Here is a 17,603-nt window from a genome sequence, read left to right as displayed (position 1 = left end):
CCAGCCCTCCTTGCCCCCGCAGGTGCGAGACCCCGCCTGGCCTGGCTGCCCCGTGAGGGCCCACCCAGCCCTCCTTGCCCCCGCGTGCCGGGGAGTCGGCATGACCCTGAGACCGTGAGAGGCCGGTCTCACACGGGGCAGAACCTCGGGGTTTGGCGAGGCTCTGGGACACATCGTGGTTTCGGCCCCAGGCGTGGGCCACCTCCCCCCGCCACGCATGTGCACACACTCCATAGGCTGGGAGCCTCTGCTCAGTTGGAGTGGGAGGTGGGCGCCGGCCTCCAGAAGCCTCCCCCTGCCCCACGTGAGCACGGCATCTCCCCACGGCATTCCCCCTCCTGTCCTTGGGCCCCTGGCCATCACGCTGGGCGGCGACCAGGTCGGTTCTTGATCTGGCAAGGAGCCGCCTCCACAGGGCCGAGAAAGGATAGTAGGCACCAGCCACGTCGGTGAGCCGGGCAGGGTGAGCGAGGGGGCAGGGCGACGAGGGAGGCCACCGAGAGGTGCACCAGAGCACCCCTGCGGAGCACGTCCTCCGCCTGGGTGGCCGAGACAGGCTGGTGGGGCAGGACGCTGAGCCCCCGAGTACTGTGGGCAGGGCCGGGTACACAGAGACTGCGCTGGTGCCAGGACAAGAGGACCGTGGGGTGGGGGGGGAGGGGGGTGTTGGAGGGCAGCTGTGGCTCTCATTTGTGGCCCCTTCTCAGGCTTCTCCATCACCCAGCTACAGAGGAAGCAGGCCATGCTGAACGCCAGCAAGCAGCAGGCTGTCGGGAAGCCCAAAGGTAAGCAGGTGGTGGTCCCACCGCCCCCCACGGCAGCCCGGCCCAAAGCAGGGTCAGCTGGGCCTGGGTCCTCAGAGGTGCCCACTGCCTTCTGCAGGTTTGGGTTCCCCAAGGCTGGTGGTGAGGGACCGCTGGTGAGGAAGGCTGCTTAGGGACACGGTGGACATTCCTGCTCTCCAGCCCCTCAGGCTCCCGGGAGCAGCACCGGTGCTGCTCGGTGCCAGCTGCTACTTCCCCAGGCAGGGCTGCTTCCTGGCAAGGAACTAACAGCCTATTCCTAGAGAAACGTTAAACGCCGCCCCAAGAGCAGCTCCAGGCCTCACGCCTTCCCACGCCCCCTGGCCGTGGCCCCTGCAGACCACAGAGGGCAGCCCAGGCCCTTGGGTGCGGTCGGCCCCAGGGGAGCAAGGGTGGGTGTCTGAGGCAGCCTGGGGACGGCCCGCTCCATCCCACAGGCTCTGCCCTGTGCCACCCGGCTCCCGACACACCTCCGACCCCTGCTCTCTTCCCCCGCCCAGCCCTCAGCCGGCCCTACTACCTGACACGCCAGAAGCACCCGGCCCTGCCCACCAGCCTGCCCCAGCAACAGGTCCTGGTGCTGGCAGAGCCCAAGCGGAAGCCGTCCACCTTCTGGCACAGCATCAGCCGGCTGGCGCCCTTCCGCAAGTGAGCCCACGCCCCGCCGATGGCACCATCTGGACCTGCCCCGCCGGCGGGCCTCCAGCTTTTCCTCCCCGAGGCTCACCACATCCGGCCTTCCTCTGCCTGTTATGCAAACTGGAGGTGGGAGGTGCTCAGTGCCCCCATTCCCGGTTTCCTCCCCACTACTGGGGCGCTGGAGACGCTGGCTGGAGAGGCAGGCCCCCAGCACGTGAACCTCCCGCCACCCTCTCGGCTTGTGCGGGGCCTCCTGGGAGCCACAGCTCAGAACCACCCACGTGTGAGAATGCCGCTTTGGACCCTCTTCTCTGGACATCTGATCATCGCTCCTGCTCCTGTCTTCTCTGGGCAGGAGACGTCTCTGCCTTCGGCCACCTGCAGAGCCAGGCTGTGTGCCCCTCTGCCCTCCCGTTCTCCGTGCAGGCCCCCAGCTGGTGGACCAGGCAGCCTGCGTCCCTGGTGGATGGGAACCAGGAATTCTGCCCACAAAAACATCTGGCCCAGAGCCCACCCGTTTTCGCTTCCCAGTCCCCCTCTAGACACTCCTGGCTGCTGGACACCCTCTCTTCACTTGTGATGTGTTTGTGTATAGTGGAAAGAAAACCATAGTCAGCTGAAAACTTCTGTCAGGGTTTGTGAGCAGTCCACCTGTAGCTGTGGGGTGATTCCAGAACCTGGTTCCAGTATTTTTTGTTCAGATTTTGTTTTTCTAACGGTAGAGAAAAAGACTTGTTAGTGACACAGAAAGATTGCCTTACCCTAAGTGAGTGTGAGAAGCCATAAGGACTGAATTCTGTGGCCCAGCACCCAGGACTGACCCACCCAGAGGCTGGTGGGCATGTGGGTTGGAAGGAAGCAGGGGCACCAATGAGTGTGGGGCACCAATGAGGGGCCAGGGCCTGGCTTGGGGCACGGAGCCACCCCTGTGGCCCCTGGGAATTCAGCAGCATGTACAGTCACTCTTGCACTATACCCTCTCCAAGCCAGAAACCACATTTAATTTCATAAAGAAACTTGTGAAAAATAACCTGGCTGCCGGCCCTTGTTTTCTGTTGGGAGTCTGTGCATTTTCTCGTGCCCTCGCCACTTATCTGTTTCCACCCCAGGCCTTTCCTTCGACTAGAGGAATGAGCTAGGCCCCCAGGGCTTTGGAGGACAGAGGCTCAGGGTAACTGGGAGCTGTCTCAGCACCTCCCTCCCTGGCTGCTTCCAGAGTCAGTCTGTTTAGCTGAAGTGAGTTTGGGGGACAGGCAGTCCGTAATCTTTCTGGGTCTCACCTTCCTCCTTGGTGAAATGGGGAAGGGTGTGTCTTCCTCCCAGGAGGACCGAGGCCACCGGACCACAAGAGGAGGAACAAGGGTGGCTTCCCTCCCCTTCCCCACAACCTGCTACCTTCACACCCGTACACACTGCCCAGGTCACTGGGGCTGAGCCTGAAACCCCTGGATTTCCTAACTTAAGAGACACTACACCTTCCCATCCAGGCCAAGCCACCTGGAGACAAAACCTATGGGGAAAAATCATGAAAATCACAATATGCAACACAATTCAATCTTTATTGAAAACTGCAGTATTAATACATAACAATTCTTGTTACAATAAACGTGCTTTTAAGAATTTTAAATCTGAGCTCATCTACTCAGCAGATTGCATAAAAAATTAAAATAGTACGAATTTACACATAATGGAATTGGCTCAGGATGGGTGTTCCATTCCTTTGTATTGATTGACACTTTAAGTTCAATGCAGAGGTGAGGGAGGCCTTTAACACTGGAAGACAATGCTGACTTAAGTTTTAAAAAAGTACTATGAGAACGGTCAAAAAAAAAAAAAAACAGTATTCCAAAATCGTTTAAAAAAAAAAAAAAACAATTTCCTTGTCAGTGACAGTGGCTCCCTGGGGTCTCTCTTGAGCGGCCATCACAGTAACCCCGCCAGGAACACGTGAGAGCTGGCCTCAGGTCCAGCCCAATTAGTCTACCGCCCACTGGTCTGCACGAGGACCTACAGGAGACTCCAACAGGGCTCAGGAGGCCAAGACAAGACACTTGTCGTCTCCAACACACCAGACCTGGGAGCACAGCATCCCCTGAGGCTCCCTGCAGGCTCCCTGCACAGAGATGCCAGCCTCTCCTCCGTCTCCCTGTCCCAAGTGACTTGACGTTTGATCCCGGGGATTCAAATAAGACTACCCCAGAGGTTTTCTGTTCTTCAAGTGAATAGGGTGGGGAAAGAGACAAATCCTCTGAAACATGTAAGATCAACTCTGCAACTTTCTACCTGAAAAGATCAGACCCTCCTCTGCAGCGTGTCCTCTGCAGGCTCCTTTCAGAAAGCTCAGGTTGAGTAACAAACAGCTCAGGATAAAAAAAACACACCAACATGTGAAATGTGCTAGAGAGGAGAGTCACGCAGGCCACCCTTCCCCTATGCCAACCACTCCTCTCTAGAGACACACCCCGTCCTTAGAAAGCACCAAGAGAAGAACCAGAAGCTGTACCCCACCTCAAGCCCCACACCCTTAAGCCTGCCCTTGCACGGCCAGAGGATGTCAGGCAGGCGTCCCGTCTGGGCAATGCCCAGGCTGGCAAGAACTGGGGTGTCCAGCCGTTAGCTGCCAGATGGGGAGAAGGTGGCCCAACTGGTCAGAGTAATACTGTTTCCAAATGTTTACAAAGGACAAGTCTGGGTTTCCTTCTTAAAAAGTACGCCCCAGTACTGATGCGTCTGGTGCCTGCCATCCTTTCTCCACCTGCTGGCAGGACAGCACTACCAGAGATTAGTACATCCCAAGCCCCAAGAATCTGTTTCCTCTTGTTTGAAGTGCCGATGCCAGCAGATGGAGTGAGGCACTGCATGCCCAGCCTGGGAAGGGCAGGGCGCGTACCGACCATTGTCCAGCCCACAGCTCAGGACCACACTCGGCTCCTGTAAATACTACATTTGCATAGCACTCAAGAAACAGAGTCACGTAATACAACTGGTAGGCCTAATAACCAAACCAATAAGAATGTTGAGAAAAGATTGAACACAAGAGACATAAAAGATTCTGGAAGCGCTTCTGTGCTTGTCACCATGAATGGCCCTGGCCCGGATGCTGGCCTCAGTTTTCAAAGGCAGCAAGATGATGGGACCATCACTCATCGTGAAATGTTCAGTCACCCGGCCCAGATCCAAACAAGATTTCCCTAAGCAGAGAAACATACCTTCTAAACCTTAGGGGAAGGCTGTAGAATAAAATTTTTTTAAAATATCCATGATGATACCTATGTTTATAGGAATTAGTTCCTTTACTTGCCTGTCTCAACTTCTAAAATAACTGTAATTTAGCTGAAAGACTCTCAAATTAGGAATGTCACATATAAAAAATGCAAAATTTCTCTGAATGTTCTACTATTGTGCTTAGGATATCAAATTATGCAACTTTATAACAGAAGCTCTATTCCTTAGTTAATTTTACTGGAACTAAATGCTGCTAAAATTACAACATATGATAGTTTTGTTACTATTCATTATATCCAGATTCTCACCTGCTAGACAAGATCTACCTTCCATATTTGATAGCTGATGCCGATAGTTTCAAAATTGAAAAGACTTCCACAAAGATGTATTCCATAATGCAAAAGTATTTGATGAAGTCTCCCAACTCAACTTCACAAAAGGGAAATAAGATTTTTTTTAGAAATTACAGGGGGGAAAGTGTTTATAAAGCTGATGTAAATGGGGAGAAAACGAAACCCACTCTTTTCTTTCTCTTGAAAACACCATTTAATTCAGTGCTCGTGATAACACTCACCCTGTGTATGCCAAGTCTCAAGCAAGCTGCAAGAAACAGCCCATATAATTTCTCATAACTTCCTCCTGAATTCAAATGAGTCCAACCCTTACAGGTAGTGGCATGTGTGTGTCTGTGTGTGCGCACACCGGGACGTTTAAAAAGCATACACTAAACTCTTATTTTCTCCTAACTTATTACGCTAAACTGGGGAAACCAACTTCTCTGTCCAGCCCCTGGAACCATTAGAACATACTGATTGTTACAAACCGTCCACTGTACAGATGCAATTACCAACAAAGAGTTGAAGAAGTGGACACAGTGTGCCTGGGGTAAATGGCTGCTACTCACACACACACACACACACACACACACACACACACGAATACACACATACAAAGGTGGGTTAAGTGCTCTTGAAGCAATTTAAAGTACTTATCAGTAAACACACTATGTTACAGACATTAGAAATAAATCTTCTGTTTACAATGATCCATGCAAAAATATTCCTAAAACTCTTATAAAATAAAATGTGAAAAAGAAAATTATGAAGAGTACTCACTATAAAAAATAAGGTTACCAAAGGCTCAGGGGTCAGGTATCCCACTCACCATCCGGGGCTGAATGCCACCCCAGTGCCGGAGCCCTGACCAGCTGCCGGAGCCGTAAGGAGAGTAAGGTGCCCCCCCCCCACCTGAGGCCCACAGCACTTGAAACAACGACGGGGTGAGCAGGGGCACCCCGCCCCTGACAGACCGCTGAAAGGGAACAGCCCTCACCCCCCCACCCCCTCTGACTTCATCTGAGAACAGACACACACACACACACACACCCATCGATACAAGTTGGGCACATTTAGGCAAAAAAATCCTCTTGGTTTCTTATGTACAATATTCAGATTTTAAACACAAAATCCTTTCTGTAATAAGTTCCGGCAGGCAAACACGTTCTGAGGCTGCCTGGCCCTTTGCTGTCCACACGTGCTTTGTGCCGAGTGTCCTCAGCCGCAAGAAGAGATGGCCAAAGGGGCTCACAGACAACAGGCGCCAGCCCTTCCCTCACACCTCCCCAGAGCCATCTCCACGAGTCCCCTCCAGATGCTCTCAGAAGACAAGTCCCCATGAAGTGCATGGGCCGAAACACAGCCACAGCCCTGCCTCTCTACAAGGAACAATCAACATCCAATAAAGTTCTGTTCCCTTTTAAAAGTTTTTAAATATACAACTTTTTTCATAACACACAGCTGAATGAAGTCTTTGCCCTTCTTTGTGGGAGGGAGAACAACAATGCCTACATATGTTTTCAGGTGACTCAAACACTTCCCTTGGCGGGGGGCGGGGGGGGAAGGAATGATTTTTCTAAGCTAAATACAGGAGAGGCCAATACCTCCTCCAAGTGTGGCTGGTTCTCTTTCACATATCTTCCATCCCAGGAAAATAATTTAGCTCTACATAGGACTTTTCCATTAAACATATAGAAAGCATCATCTCTATCTGTAAGAGATTTGTAATGAAAATTTAGATGGCAGAGAAAATTGCTTTGCTGATACATAAACCACCTTGTGTCCCTAACTGGATTCATGGTAATCCCTAAGCACATCTACATCTCACTGACCCCACAAGCCTAAATGGAGAGAAAGCCATTAACCTGGTTGCACCCCAAGCAGCGGTGGCCCCCCCACACTCTCCCCATCCCTGCAACTCTCTCCCAGTGCAGTCTGCACAAAAGGAACAGATGGCTGGAAACCAGAAGTCCACATTTCCAACTGGCAACCCACGTCAACCCCAAAAGGCTGAAGAATCATCAAAGAGATTTCAGATGCTCTATGAAGAAATTCACTTTAACACTTATAACTTTAAGACTCTGCATACATTACAACAGTGCATTAGTGATACAAGTTGTAAAATACTTTTCCATTCCTTTGGATTTTGCATATGATGGTTCTGCATCAGTCACTGCAGGTAGATTGAGCAAGCTTTGTTTTTGTGTTTTTTTTTTTAACATGCATTCAACTAGATATGATTCAGAACAGATTAACACTCCCTTTTTATCATTACAGTTAGCTAAAAAATTGCCTGGCAGCCCACCAAACAGGATTTGCTTTAAGACCAACCCACAGAGTCAGTTGGAGACTGAGGGCGCTGGGACCTGCTGGGCCGGCCGTAGTAGTGTTTAGCTAAGTGTCGAGAGCATTAAGAAGAAAGTCCTGGTTGGAGGCACAAGGCCTGCAGCACCAGCTGTGGAACCTCCATGATGTGACTGCACAGCTCCATCCGCAAACCTGGGGGGTGGGGAGAAAGACGGACACAGTCACACACAGCTCCTCTGGCACCACTGCTCAGAAAAGGAGGCATTCAACTGGAGGAGGAGGAGATCCACTAGGACAAGAAAGGGCAGCAGCAAGAGAGGCAACTGTGCTGGTTCCCACGGACCCCAGAGACTTCCAGTTACAACTGGAGCCCTACTTCCTGCAGGAGACGGGCAGGAGACTAGAGCACAGCCCAGGTAAGGAACACAGAGCAGGGGGTGCACAGCAAGAACTCAATGGTTTCCTTCTTCTTTCCTCTGTAGAGTCCCAAGAAGGACAAAAATTTAAATGCTGCATTGCCTTTGGATCATCAGGTAGCATTTTTCTTGGCAGTGTTTAAACAGACACAGATCTCCCATTCTCCTCTTAAAAAAATGCACTTTAGGGGCTTCCCTGGTGGCGCAGTGGTTGAGAATCTGTCTGCCATTGCAGGTGACAATGGTTCGAGCCCTGGTCTGGGAAGATCCCACATGCCGCGGAGCAACTGGGCCCGTGAGCCACAACTACTGAGCCTGCGCGTCTGGAGCCTGTGCTCCGCAACAAGAAAGGCCACGACAGTGAGAGACCCACGCACCGCGATGAAGAGTGGTCCCCACTTGCCACAACTAGAGAAAGCCCTCGCACAGAAACGAAGACCCAACACAGCCAAAAATAAAAATAAATAAATAAATAAATTTTTTTAAAAAGCACTTTAGTCACAAGCTGGCCCCGGGCTTCACCAGTCACTTACGTTTGCAGGGTGATCACCACTGGGGGGGCACATAGCTGTAGGTGGGCGTTCCTGGGGCCCGATACGTGGGCACGGTGACGGGGTGGGGGGCAACAGGAGTTGGGGAGTGGGCAGTCAGCAAGGTACCTGGAAGGAAGAGCAGGCATGTCAGTGGAGGGCAGCACCCCACCACTGCTCCCTCTTACAGGGGAGCTCCCGCCCGACCCCCGTGGCAAGGCGGGGGGCAGACAGGAAGAGGGGATGGCTTTGACCCACAATGCTCTCAGAACTCTTGATTATATACAAGTCTAAGCTATATAAACACAGCAAGCTCGCATGGATAGCATATCTGCAGAAGCCTCTGGGCCTCCCCTTCATACAAGCATACCGAATTACTTTTGCAGATGAGGTGATAAAAAGAAAACAAAAATATTATTCGGCCTTAAAAAGGAAGGAAATTAGTCACATACCACAACACGGATGAACCCTGAGGGCATTATGCTCAGTGAAATGAGCCAGTCACAAAAAGACAAATTCCACCTGAGTCCACTTATATGAGGTCCCTAGAGGAGTCAAATGGATAGTGACAGAAAGGAGAATGGTGGCTGCCAGGTCTGGGACAAGGGGAAGGGGAGCTGTTTAATGGGTACACAGCTTCAGTTCTGCAGGACGAGAAAGTTCTGGAGATGTGACACAACAGTGTGATAACACCACTGACCTGTACACTTGGAAATGGTTATGGTGGTAATAAATAACTGGAAGAGAGGGAGAGAGGGACGCGGAGGGAGATTCCCAACTACATGAGCTTCTGAGTACCTTAAGCTAAGCATATTTTCCCTATAACTGCAGAAAACGCAGCTGTGTCCATTCATGGACAAGCACCACCTCAAACCTAACAGCCTCACCTGGCAGCCCTTCTCTCCTCCTCCTTCCTGCCTGCACCCACACCAGGGCCTGCCATCCCCTCCCTCCATGTGCCTCAAACACGCAGTTTCTATCTGTGCCAGACTCTCCTCTGCCTTCACGGGTAAGTATGGGAAAACCAAATAAAATAGAGACTCTAAGCAGAAACACACATGGTATCCTGAAACACCGTTCTCTCCTGACACATTTTCCTTATACTAAAGTCTAGGAAAACAAAGAGGGAACAATATATATATATTTTTTAAAGACCCAGCCATGGGCAACCAAATGCATTGTGTGTACCTGGCCCCTCACCACAGACAATTCACATGCCCATAGGAGGTAACCTAATCCCTAGACATTCAGTCAAGCCCTCAAACACTCCAGGGTTCCACGGAGACAGGCCCATTCCAGCCACGGGTCTCTTCTCTCTGTGGTTTATTTTCCAGACCTAGGGGAAGCCTTGGGAAATAAAGTCAATGTACGCCAAAGGATTTCTACAGGCAGCTGTTACCTCTATGAACACAAGACCGGCTTTCCTAGATTCATGAAAACATCCCCATTCAGACAACTTGGCCTGCACTGGTATCCCACACTAAAGGGAAGGATCGAGAGGGCCAGCCCCCCACGTCGCAAAGTATCCCTCTTCTGCCCAAGCTCACCATAGGGATCTGGTCACTCCTTGTCCCTACAGCCAAGTGACTCAGCTCACCAAAAAAAAGTGGCCCCATCAAATTTGGAGAGGGCTACTCAGTCATGGTCTATGGAAAAGGTACTTGGTTCATGGTTCTAAACCCTACACTCCAGTCTCAACTGAAAGGAAAAGGAAGAGAAAGGAGGGGAGGTAAAGAAAAATATAACGTGCCATTTCTTCCCAAAAGGATCAGATGTCCTTCCATACAACTCTAGCCATGAAAAGTCAAAGCCAAGGGTCAGAGTACTGGTGGGCCCTCCCTTCTCCCAGCCCTCATGCCATCACAGAGCAGGCACCCCAGGGCCAAGAACTCACCCGCTGACATGGCCATAGTGGTCCCCGCCACCATGCCCATGGTGACGCCGTTGCCTCTAGGCGGAGGGATGGCAGCAGGGTACACCGTCGCCGGCATGCCGTTGGGCTGCACCACTGTGGTGTGGTGGATGACGTGAGGGGGTGCTGCATACAGGGGCTGGGGGTAGTACGTGCCTTGCTGGGGAAAGAAGAGAGACGAGGGCCACAGGGTCCCACACCCAGGGGGTCAGAGCCCTGAGGAACCGGCCCTTCCCACACGCACAGTGCCCAGGAGACCCTGTGAGACACCCACAGCGCGCCCCAGGCCTACCTGTGCGTACGGGCTCTGCTGGGGGTAGGCACTTCGCACGGGGTATACAGCGGTCTGGTAGGGGTTGGGGGAGGAGGAGTACGGTGGCACAGCCCCGCTGGTGGGGGAACAGGACACTTTGTAAGGTGTGCCAGGAGTGTAACCTGAAACAAAGAAGCCCACAGCCTTAATTCAAACCCACACTCGGCCAGACACAGGGGGCGGACCAAGTGTGCAGCGAGGAACGAGGCAGTGTTCCAGCCCCGACCACAGTCGTATCTGACACCTCTACTGAGATCTGGCTTCACTGCTTAGACTTTATGTGCAAGTATTTTTCTGGGGGGTGAGGGGGGAAAAGAAAGTTCTACTGAGTGCATACTTACATAGGAACAGGAAAGAAACACCGGCCCTGTCGGAATATAAATCAGCACGCCCTTGCTGGGGCACAATTTGGCATTAAAAGTATGTATGTCTTTTAACCCCACCACTCTACTTCTAGAAATTTGTTTTAAAGAAATAAGCACGGCACATAAAAAGATGCTCAACATAGCTCGTCATCAGGGAAATGCAAATCAAAACCACAGTGAGGAATCTATCACCGCACACCTGTGAGAAGGGCTACGAATAAAAAGAACACAAACAACAAACGTCGGTGAGGCTGTGGAGGAAAGGGAGTCCTCGTTGGTAAGAACTGCTGGTAAGAACACAAACTGGTGCAGCCACCATGGAAAACAGCATGGAAGTTTCTCAAAAAACTAAAAATACAACTACCACATAACTCAGCAATTCCACTCCAGGCTATTTATCCCAAGAAAATGAAAACACTAATTTGAAAAGATACATGTACCCCAATGTTCATAGCAGAATTATTTACAATTGTCAAGATATGAAAGCAACCTAAGTGTCCACCAACAGATAAAGAAGATGTGGGAAACACACACATACATATGGGCGCACATGGGAATGTTACTCAACCATAAAAACAGAAGGAAATTTTGTCATTTGCAACATGGATGGACTTGGAGGGTATTGTGCTGAGTGAAATAAGTCAGCAAGAGACAAATACTGTATGATATCACTTATATGGAGAATCTAAAAAATACAACAAACTAGTGAATATAACAAAAAAGCAGCAGACTCACAGATATAGAGAAAAAACTAGCGGTTCACTGGAGAGGGGAGGGAGGAGGGGGGCAACATGGGGGTAGGAGATTCAGAGGTACAAACTACAAGGACACACACAGGGAATATAGCCAATATTTACAGTAACTATAAATGGAGTATAACCTTTAAAAATTGTGCATCACTGTGTTGTACACCGGTAACTTGTAAAACACTGTGCATCAACTATACTTCAATTAAAAAAGAAAAAAAGAAGTAAGCATGGATCTGAACAAAGGCTGAACTGTAAGCATGCTCATCACAGCGCTGTTAATTACAGCAAAAACAAAAGGGAAAACTTGTCAAACACCAGGGCTATGCTAAAAAGACTTCTGGGTCTAAGGGACAGCAGGCTGAACACATACTTTTGCCTTTGTCCCCACCCAAAATGACAATAAAGCAGATTAATAAATAAAAAGACACAAAGCCACACAGATCAAGAAGAGAAGAAAAGACATTTTAGAACCTAGTAATTTGGGAATCTTTTAAAAAGTGGAAGTGGAAAATAATTTAGCAGACTCAAAAAAGCTGTACTCTCAGCCAGCAGTGAAGAGGGTCAAGAAGCAGCCTGACACCGGGAAAGCCCCTTCCCCTAGACCTAGACGCTGTCAGGACGTGCTGCCAGGAAGTGATGAAGGACCACGATCTGGAAGAGTGATTCAGAGTCTATCTGGTAAGCAGTACGATGCCTGGCTCCCCCTCCTGACTCCCCCTCCTGACTCCCCATTCCAACGGAGGAGTTCTTCTCCAGGGAGGTTAGGAGAGGGTCTCTGAATTGCCACGTTCACAGCCCACTGATTTAGACAGACTAAGCCACCAGCAAACTGTGGTACAACCATACAACAAAATACTACTACTCAGCAACCAAAAGGATAGGACTGATGATACACATAACATGGGATAAATCTCAAAAAAAAAAAAAAAAAATACAATATGCAAAAGAAGTCAGACACAGTAACACATGATAGGAAACTCTAGGAAAGACCAACATAATCTACAGAGACAGAAAACCAATTAGTGGTGCCCAGGGGCCAGAGGGCATGAGGGCATCTTTCACAGGAATGAAGTCACTTGACTGTTTGTGGTGTCACACATCTGTATACATGTCTAAACACACCAAACTGTGCACTTATAAAGGATGGCTTATATGCAAATTATACCTCAATAAAACTGCTTTCTAAAAAGTCTGAGAAGCCACTTCTCATTCACTAGAATGGCTGACATGGCAGAGTGCTCACACGAGTTCCAGGGAACAATACAACTCCTCATAAAGCTACAAATATACTTCCCATGGGGCCCAACAATTCACTCCTAGATACTTTCCCTAGAAGAATGAAAACATACTTCCACAATAGGACTTGTAAAAAATGTTCACCAATCTTACTCATAATAGCCAAAAGATGGGAAATAATCCAAATGTTTATCAATAGGAAAATGGGTAAATTATGATACATCCATATAAACACTACTCAGTATCAAAAGGCAAAAAAGCATGAATGAATCTCAAACCATGCTGACCTTTTAAAAGACACCAGACACAGAGCATACACTGCATGATCTCATTTTCAACACTTAAGTAAACCTAGCTATGGTGACAGAAGTCGGGGGAAGCGGTGGGGAGGTGTATGATTTGGAGAGGGCGAAAGAAAAGCCTAGGATGATAAAAGTGCTCAGTATTTTGTTTTGGGTGGTGGTTACGCGAGTATGACAACTGTCAAAATCCATCCAAATGAACATTTAATATGTGGGTGATTTGCATAAATTATAACTCAAACTTAAAAATGAGCTGAGTATTAAAAAAATGAAAGTTTAAAAAATTTAAACCACTTTATTGAACTGTGTTTAGCGGTGTACTTATATTTTAATTTAAAAGAGAAAAAAAGAATGAATGACTTCCAGGATATACACTAGTTTTTTTTGTGTTTTTTTTTTAACATCTTTATTGGAATATAATTGCTTTACAATGGTGTGTTAGTTTCTGCTTTATAACAAAGTGAATCAGCTACATGTATACATATATCCCCATATCCCCTCCCTCTTCGTCTCCCTCCCACCCCTCTAGGTGGTCACAAATCACCGAGCTGATTGCCCTGTGCTATGCAGCTGCTTCCCACTAGCTATCTATTTTACATTTGGTAGTGTATATATGTCCATGCCACTCTCTCATTTTGTCCCAGCTTACCCTTCCCCCTCCCCGTGTCCTCAAGTCCATTCTCTACGTCTGCATCTTTATTGCTGTCCTGCCCCTAGGTTCTTTAGAACCATTTTTTTTTTTTAGATTCCATATATATGTGTTAGAATACAGTATTTGTTTTTTTCTTTCTGACTTACTTCACTCTGTATGACAGATTCTAGGTCCATCCACCTCACTACAAATAACTCAATTTCGTTTCTTTTTATGGCTGAGTAATATTCCATTGTATATCTGTGCCACATCTTCTTTATCCATTCATCTGTTGATGGACACTTAGGTTGCTTCCATGTCCTGGCTATTGTAGATAGAGCTGCAATGAACATTGTGGTACATGACTCTTTTTGAATTATGGTTTTCTCAGGGTATATGCCCAGTAGTGGGATTGCTGGGTTGTATGATAGTTCTATTTTTAGTTTTTTAAGGAACCTCCATACTGTTCTCCACAGTGGCTATATCAATTTACATTCCCACCAACAGATACACCAGTTTTAAATGATCCTTTTTTTTAAACCACAAGTCCCCCTTTCCTCCAAGGGGCCAAGTCAGTCCTGGAGACCCACTGAGAACCATCACGCACTTGGTGTGCCTAGGTTCACTAAGACCTTAAATGCCATGTTTCTCATTTATTCCCCAGACTGCCCCTCATGGTGTTCATGATGAAGATGCTGGTAAAGGTGTTAATGCCCCAGAGTCACACACAGCAGAGCATGTGCTCAGACAAACCCAGATCCAGCTGCACTGAGCAATGACTCCTTTGCCCAAACCAGGTAACTCCCAAGCTCAGCTCGTATCTGTTTTAAGAAGAAAAGACCCTCACAGGTTTCCCTATTTCTGTGTTTTAGAAAAAAAATTTTTGTATTGAAGTATACTTGATTTACAATATTGTGTTAGTTTCAGGTAGACAGCAAAGTGATTCAACTATACACACACACAAACACACAGGTTTTTTTCATATTCTTTTCCATTATAGGTTATTATAAGATATTGAGTATAGTTCTGCGCTATACAGTAAATTCTTATTACTTCTCTATTTTATGTATCTATTTGTATCTGTTAATCCCATTCTCCTAATTTATCCTTCCCCTCTCCCTTTCCCCTTTGGTAGACTAAAGTTTGTTTTCTATGTCTGTGAGTCTGTTTCTCTGTGAGTCTGTTTCTGCTTTGTATATAGATTTATTTGTATTGTTTTTTAGATTCCACATATAAGTGACATCATATATTTGTCTTTCTCTGTCTGACTTACTTCACTTAGTATAATATTCTCTAGGTCCATCCACATTGCTTCAAATGGTAATTATTTCCTTCTTTTTTATGGCTGAGTAACATTCCAACACACACACACATACCATGCCTTTTTAAACCAATCATCTGTTGATGGGCACTTGGGCTGTTTCCATGTCTTGGCTATTGTAAATAGTGCTGCTATGAACACTGGGTATCTTTCTGAATACGAGTTTTTATCTTTTCTGGATATATGATCAGGAGTGGGACTGCTGGATTATATGGTAGCTCTATTTTTAGTTTTTGTTTTATTTACTTATTTACTTATTTATTTATGTATTTATTGGCCACCTAGCACAGCTTGCGGGATTCTTAATTCTCTGACCAGGGACTGAACCCAGGGCCCCAGCAGTGAAAGTGCCGAGTCCTAAACACTGGACTGCCAGGGAATTCCCTATTTTTAGTTTTTTAAGGACCCTCCATACTGTTTTCCATAGTGGCTGTACAAGTTTACATTCCCACCAGGTTTCCCTATATTATTTTGAAATTCATTAACTATTATGTCAGTAAAAACAATGCCAAAATTTGAAGACACCAAATTTCAATACCAGTTTTGAGCTGAAAGAGAGTAGAATAAAGGGTCTCCAGATGTGGAAAAGCAACGTTAAAGACAAGAGCAGTTAAGTCCCTCTCTCTAGCTGCTCATCTTCTAGTCTTTAAGAGGGACAGAAAAGGAAAGTGATGGCTTCACAGGTTTCACAGGTATATACATGTTAAAACCCATCAAATTGAAGCTTTAAATATGTATACTTAATTGTACACCAATTATACCACAATAAGGTGGTAAAACATTTTCTTTAATTATAAAGAAAAAGGTAATTATGAAAGCCACTGATTTCTAACCCTGCACTGACACTCCCAGGAGACGGCTCAGTGATAGCTCCTAACTCCCCATAAGTGACTGACTACATCAGAGGAGGAAATGAGGCAGTGGTGCCTGGACACACTTGTGACCAGTCACGGTGATGGAAGCACTGCACCAGGGCAGAGTGCTGCCAACTGCCAGAGCGCATCACCAACATCACACGCCATGCTTGGGGCCAACAGGGCTTGTCAAAAGGTCCAGCCGCCTCGACAAGGTGCTGACTTCAGGGGAAAACCACAAGGAAAGAGACCACCAAAACAGCAGCACTGACACAGTCCTGGCTGGCAAAAGCAGGAGCAGGTCGTCTCAAAAACAGAAGCCTGTGGATGAAGGCAAAGTATGTCTGGACAGCTCCCTCCTGCGCAAGCTACCCTCTCCTTTCCACTTCTCACAACCCTGCAGCAGCGGCATCGTGGAGTTAACTCACAGGAGAATACTGCTAAACGTGGTCCCACTGGCCTGAATTAAGAGAGCCTCACAGGAGTCACTAAACTCACATCTGACCAAAAGGATATCAGGTTTTTACAAAAATGTCGGAAAATCAAAATGTTCACAGAATTAGCATATTTTGAAAACAAGTGCTAGACTTCAAACTTGAAAATCACATTCAGAATTTCTGGTGCTAGCCAGTTTTCATAAGTTAAAAAGAACCAACAAGGCCCCCTCCCCTTTCTTCACTGTACAATTAAAAAACATCCATGACGTAGATGAAACAACTGGAAATATAAATACTGATTGTAGTATTGATAGTATTAAATAATTATTGTTATTTTTTAGGTGTGATGATATATATTTTTAAATTCATCTTTTAAAGATAATACTGAAAAACTGATGACTGTGATGTCTGAGATTGGCTTCAAAAAAATATAGGGGAAAGTGACAGGAGTACAGATGGAAAAGATCAACTATAAGCTATTAACTGCTAAGTCTAGGGCATGGGCAGGTGGACCCTGTACTGTGTACTTGTGTATACTTGTAACTGCTGAGGCTAGGGTGTGGGTAAGTGGTCATCAGCCTGCTGTGTACTTATGTATTTTTGTTATTATTATTTTTTTAATTTATTTATTTTATTTATTTATTTTTGGCTGGGTTGGGTTTTTGTTGCTGTGTGTGGGCTTTCTCTAGTTGCAGTGAGCGGGGGCTACTCTTTGTTGCAGTGCGCAGGCTTCTCATTGCAGTGGCTTCTCTCGTTGCAGAGCACGGGCTCTAGGCACAGGGGCTTCAGTAGTTGTGACACGCGGGCTCAGAAGTTGTGACTCACGGGCTCTAGAGCACAGGCTCAGTAGTTGTGGCACATGGGCTTAGTTGCTCCGCGGCATGTGGGATCTTCCTGGACCAGGGCTCGAACCCGTGGCCCCTGCATTGGCAGGCGGATTCTCAACCACTGCGCCACCAGGGAAGGCTTATGTATTTTTGTATTTCAAATTTTTCATAATAAAAAGTCTTTCAAAGTGTTTTATAAAGGTTAGGTAGATTTATGGATTAAAAGACACAAGAGACATAACAAACTCAAATTTATAAACAAATTCAACATGTAAATTTTGAATAGATTCTATTTCCAAATCTTTTTAAAAAATGTTTGGGACAACTGGGCAAATTTAAATATGAACTATAAAATAAAATGAGAGAATTACCGCTTCTCAGTATGATAACGGTATCACGGT

General features: G+C 47.3%; 2 protein-coding genes across 13 annotated transcripts in view; one reads left to right on the top strand and one right to left on the bottom strand.

Moving 5' to 3' along the window:
• Positions 1-2,472, top strand: part of ARHGEF4 (Rho guanine nucleotide exchange factor 4) — a 270,436-nt gene extending 267,964 nt beyond the window's left edge. For 5 of the 6 annotated variants that reach the window (XM_082395472.1, XM_082395470.1, XM_082395469.1 and 2 more), the window contains 2 exons: positions 708-785; positions 1,304-1,585. In XM_082395472.1, the coding sequence (XP_082251598.1) occupies positions 708-785; positions 1,304-1,455 (230 nt within the window). In that variant the 3' untranslated portion in view covers positions 1,456-1,585. Of the gene's footprint in view, positions 1-707; positions 786-1,303 lie in introns of all 6 variants that reach the window. The other variant, XM_082395467.1, reaches the window with a different exon arrangement.
• A 510-nt stretch (positions 2,473-2,982) lies between these two features.
• FAM168B (family with sequence similarity 168 member B) overlaps positions 2,983-17,603 on the bottom strand; it is a 37,403-nt gene continuing 22,782 nt past the window's right edge. For all 7 annotated transcript variants that reach the window (XM_082395496.1, XM_082395497.1, XM_082395495.1 and 4 more), the window contains 4 exons: positions 10,460-10,602; positions 10,150-10,327; positions 8,259-8,384; positions 2,983-7,501 (listed from right to left, as the gene is read on the bottom strand). In XM_082395496.1, the coding sequence (XP_082251622.1) occupies positions 8,272-8,384; positions 10,150-10,327; positions 10,460-10,602 (434 nt within the window). In that variant the 3' untranslated portion in view covers positions 2,983-7,501; positions 8,259-8,271. The remainder of the gene's footprint in view (positions 7,502-8,258; positions 8,385-10,149; positions 10,328-10,459; positions 10,603-17,603) is intronic.

The sequence above is a fragment of the Balaenoptera borealis genome, assembly GCF_965194805.1.
Source record: "Balaenoptera borealis genome assembly, chromosome: 6".
NCBI lineage: Eukaryota > Metazoa > Chordata > Mammalia > Artiodactyla > Balaenopteridae > Balaenoptera > Balaenoptera borealis.
Note: the sequence above shows the minus strand (reverse complement) of the source record. Positions and strands in the feature narration are given on the sequence as shown.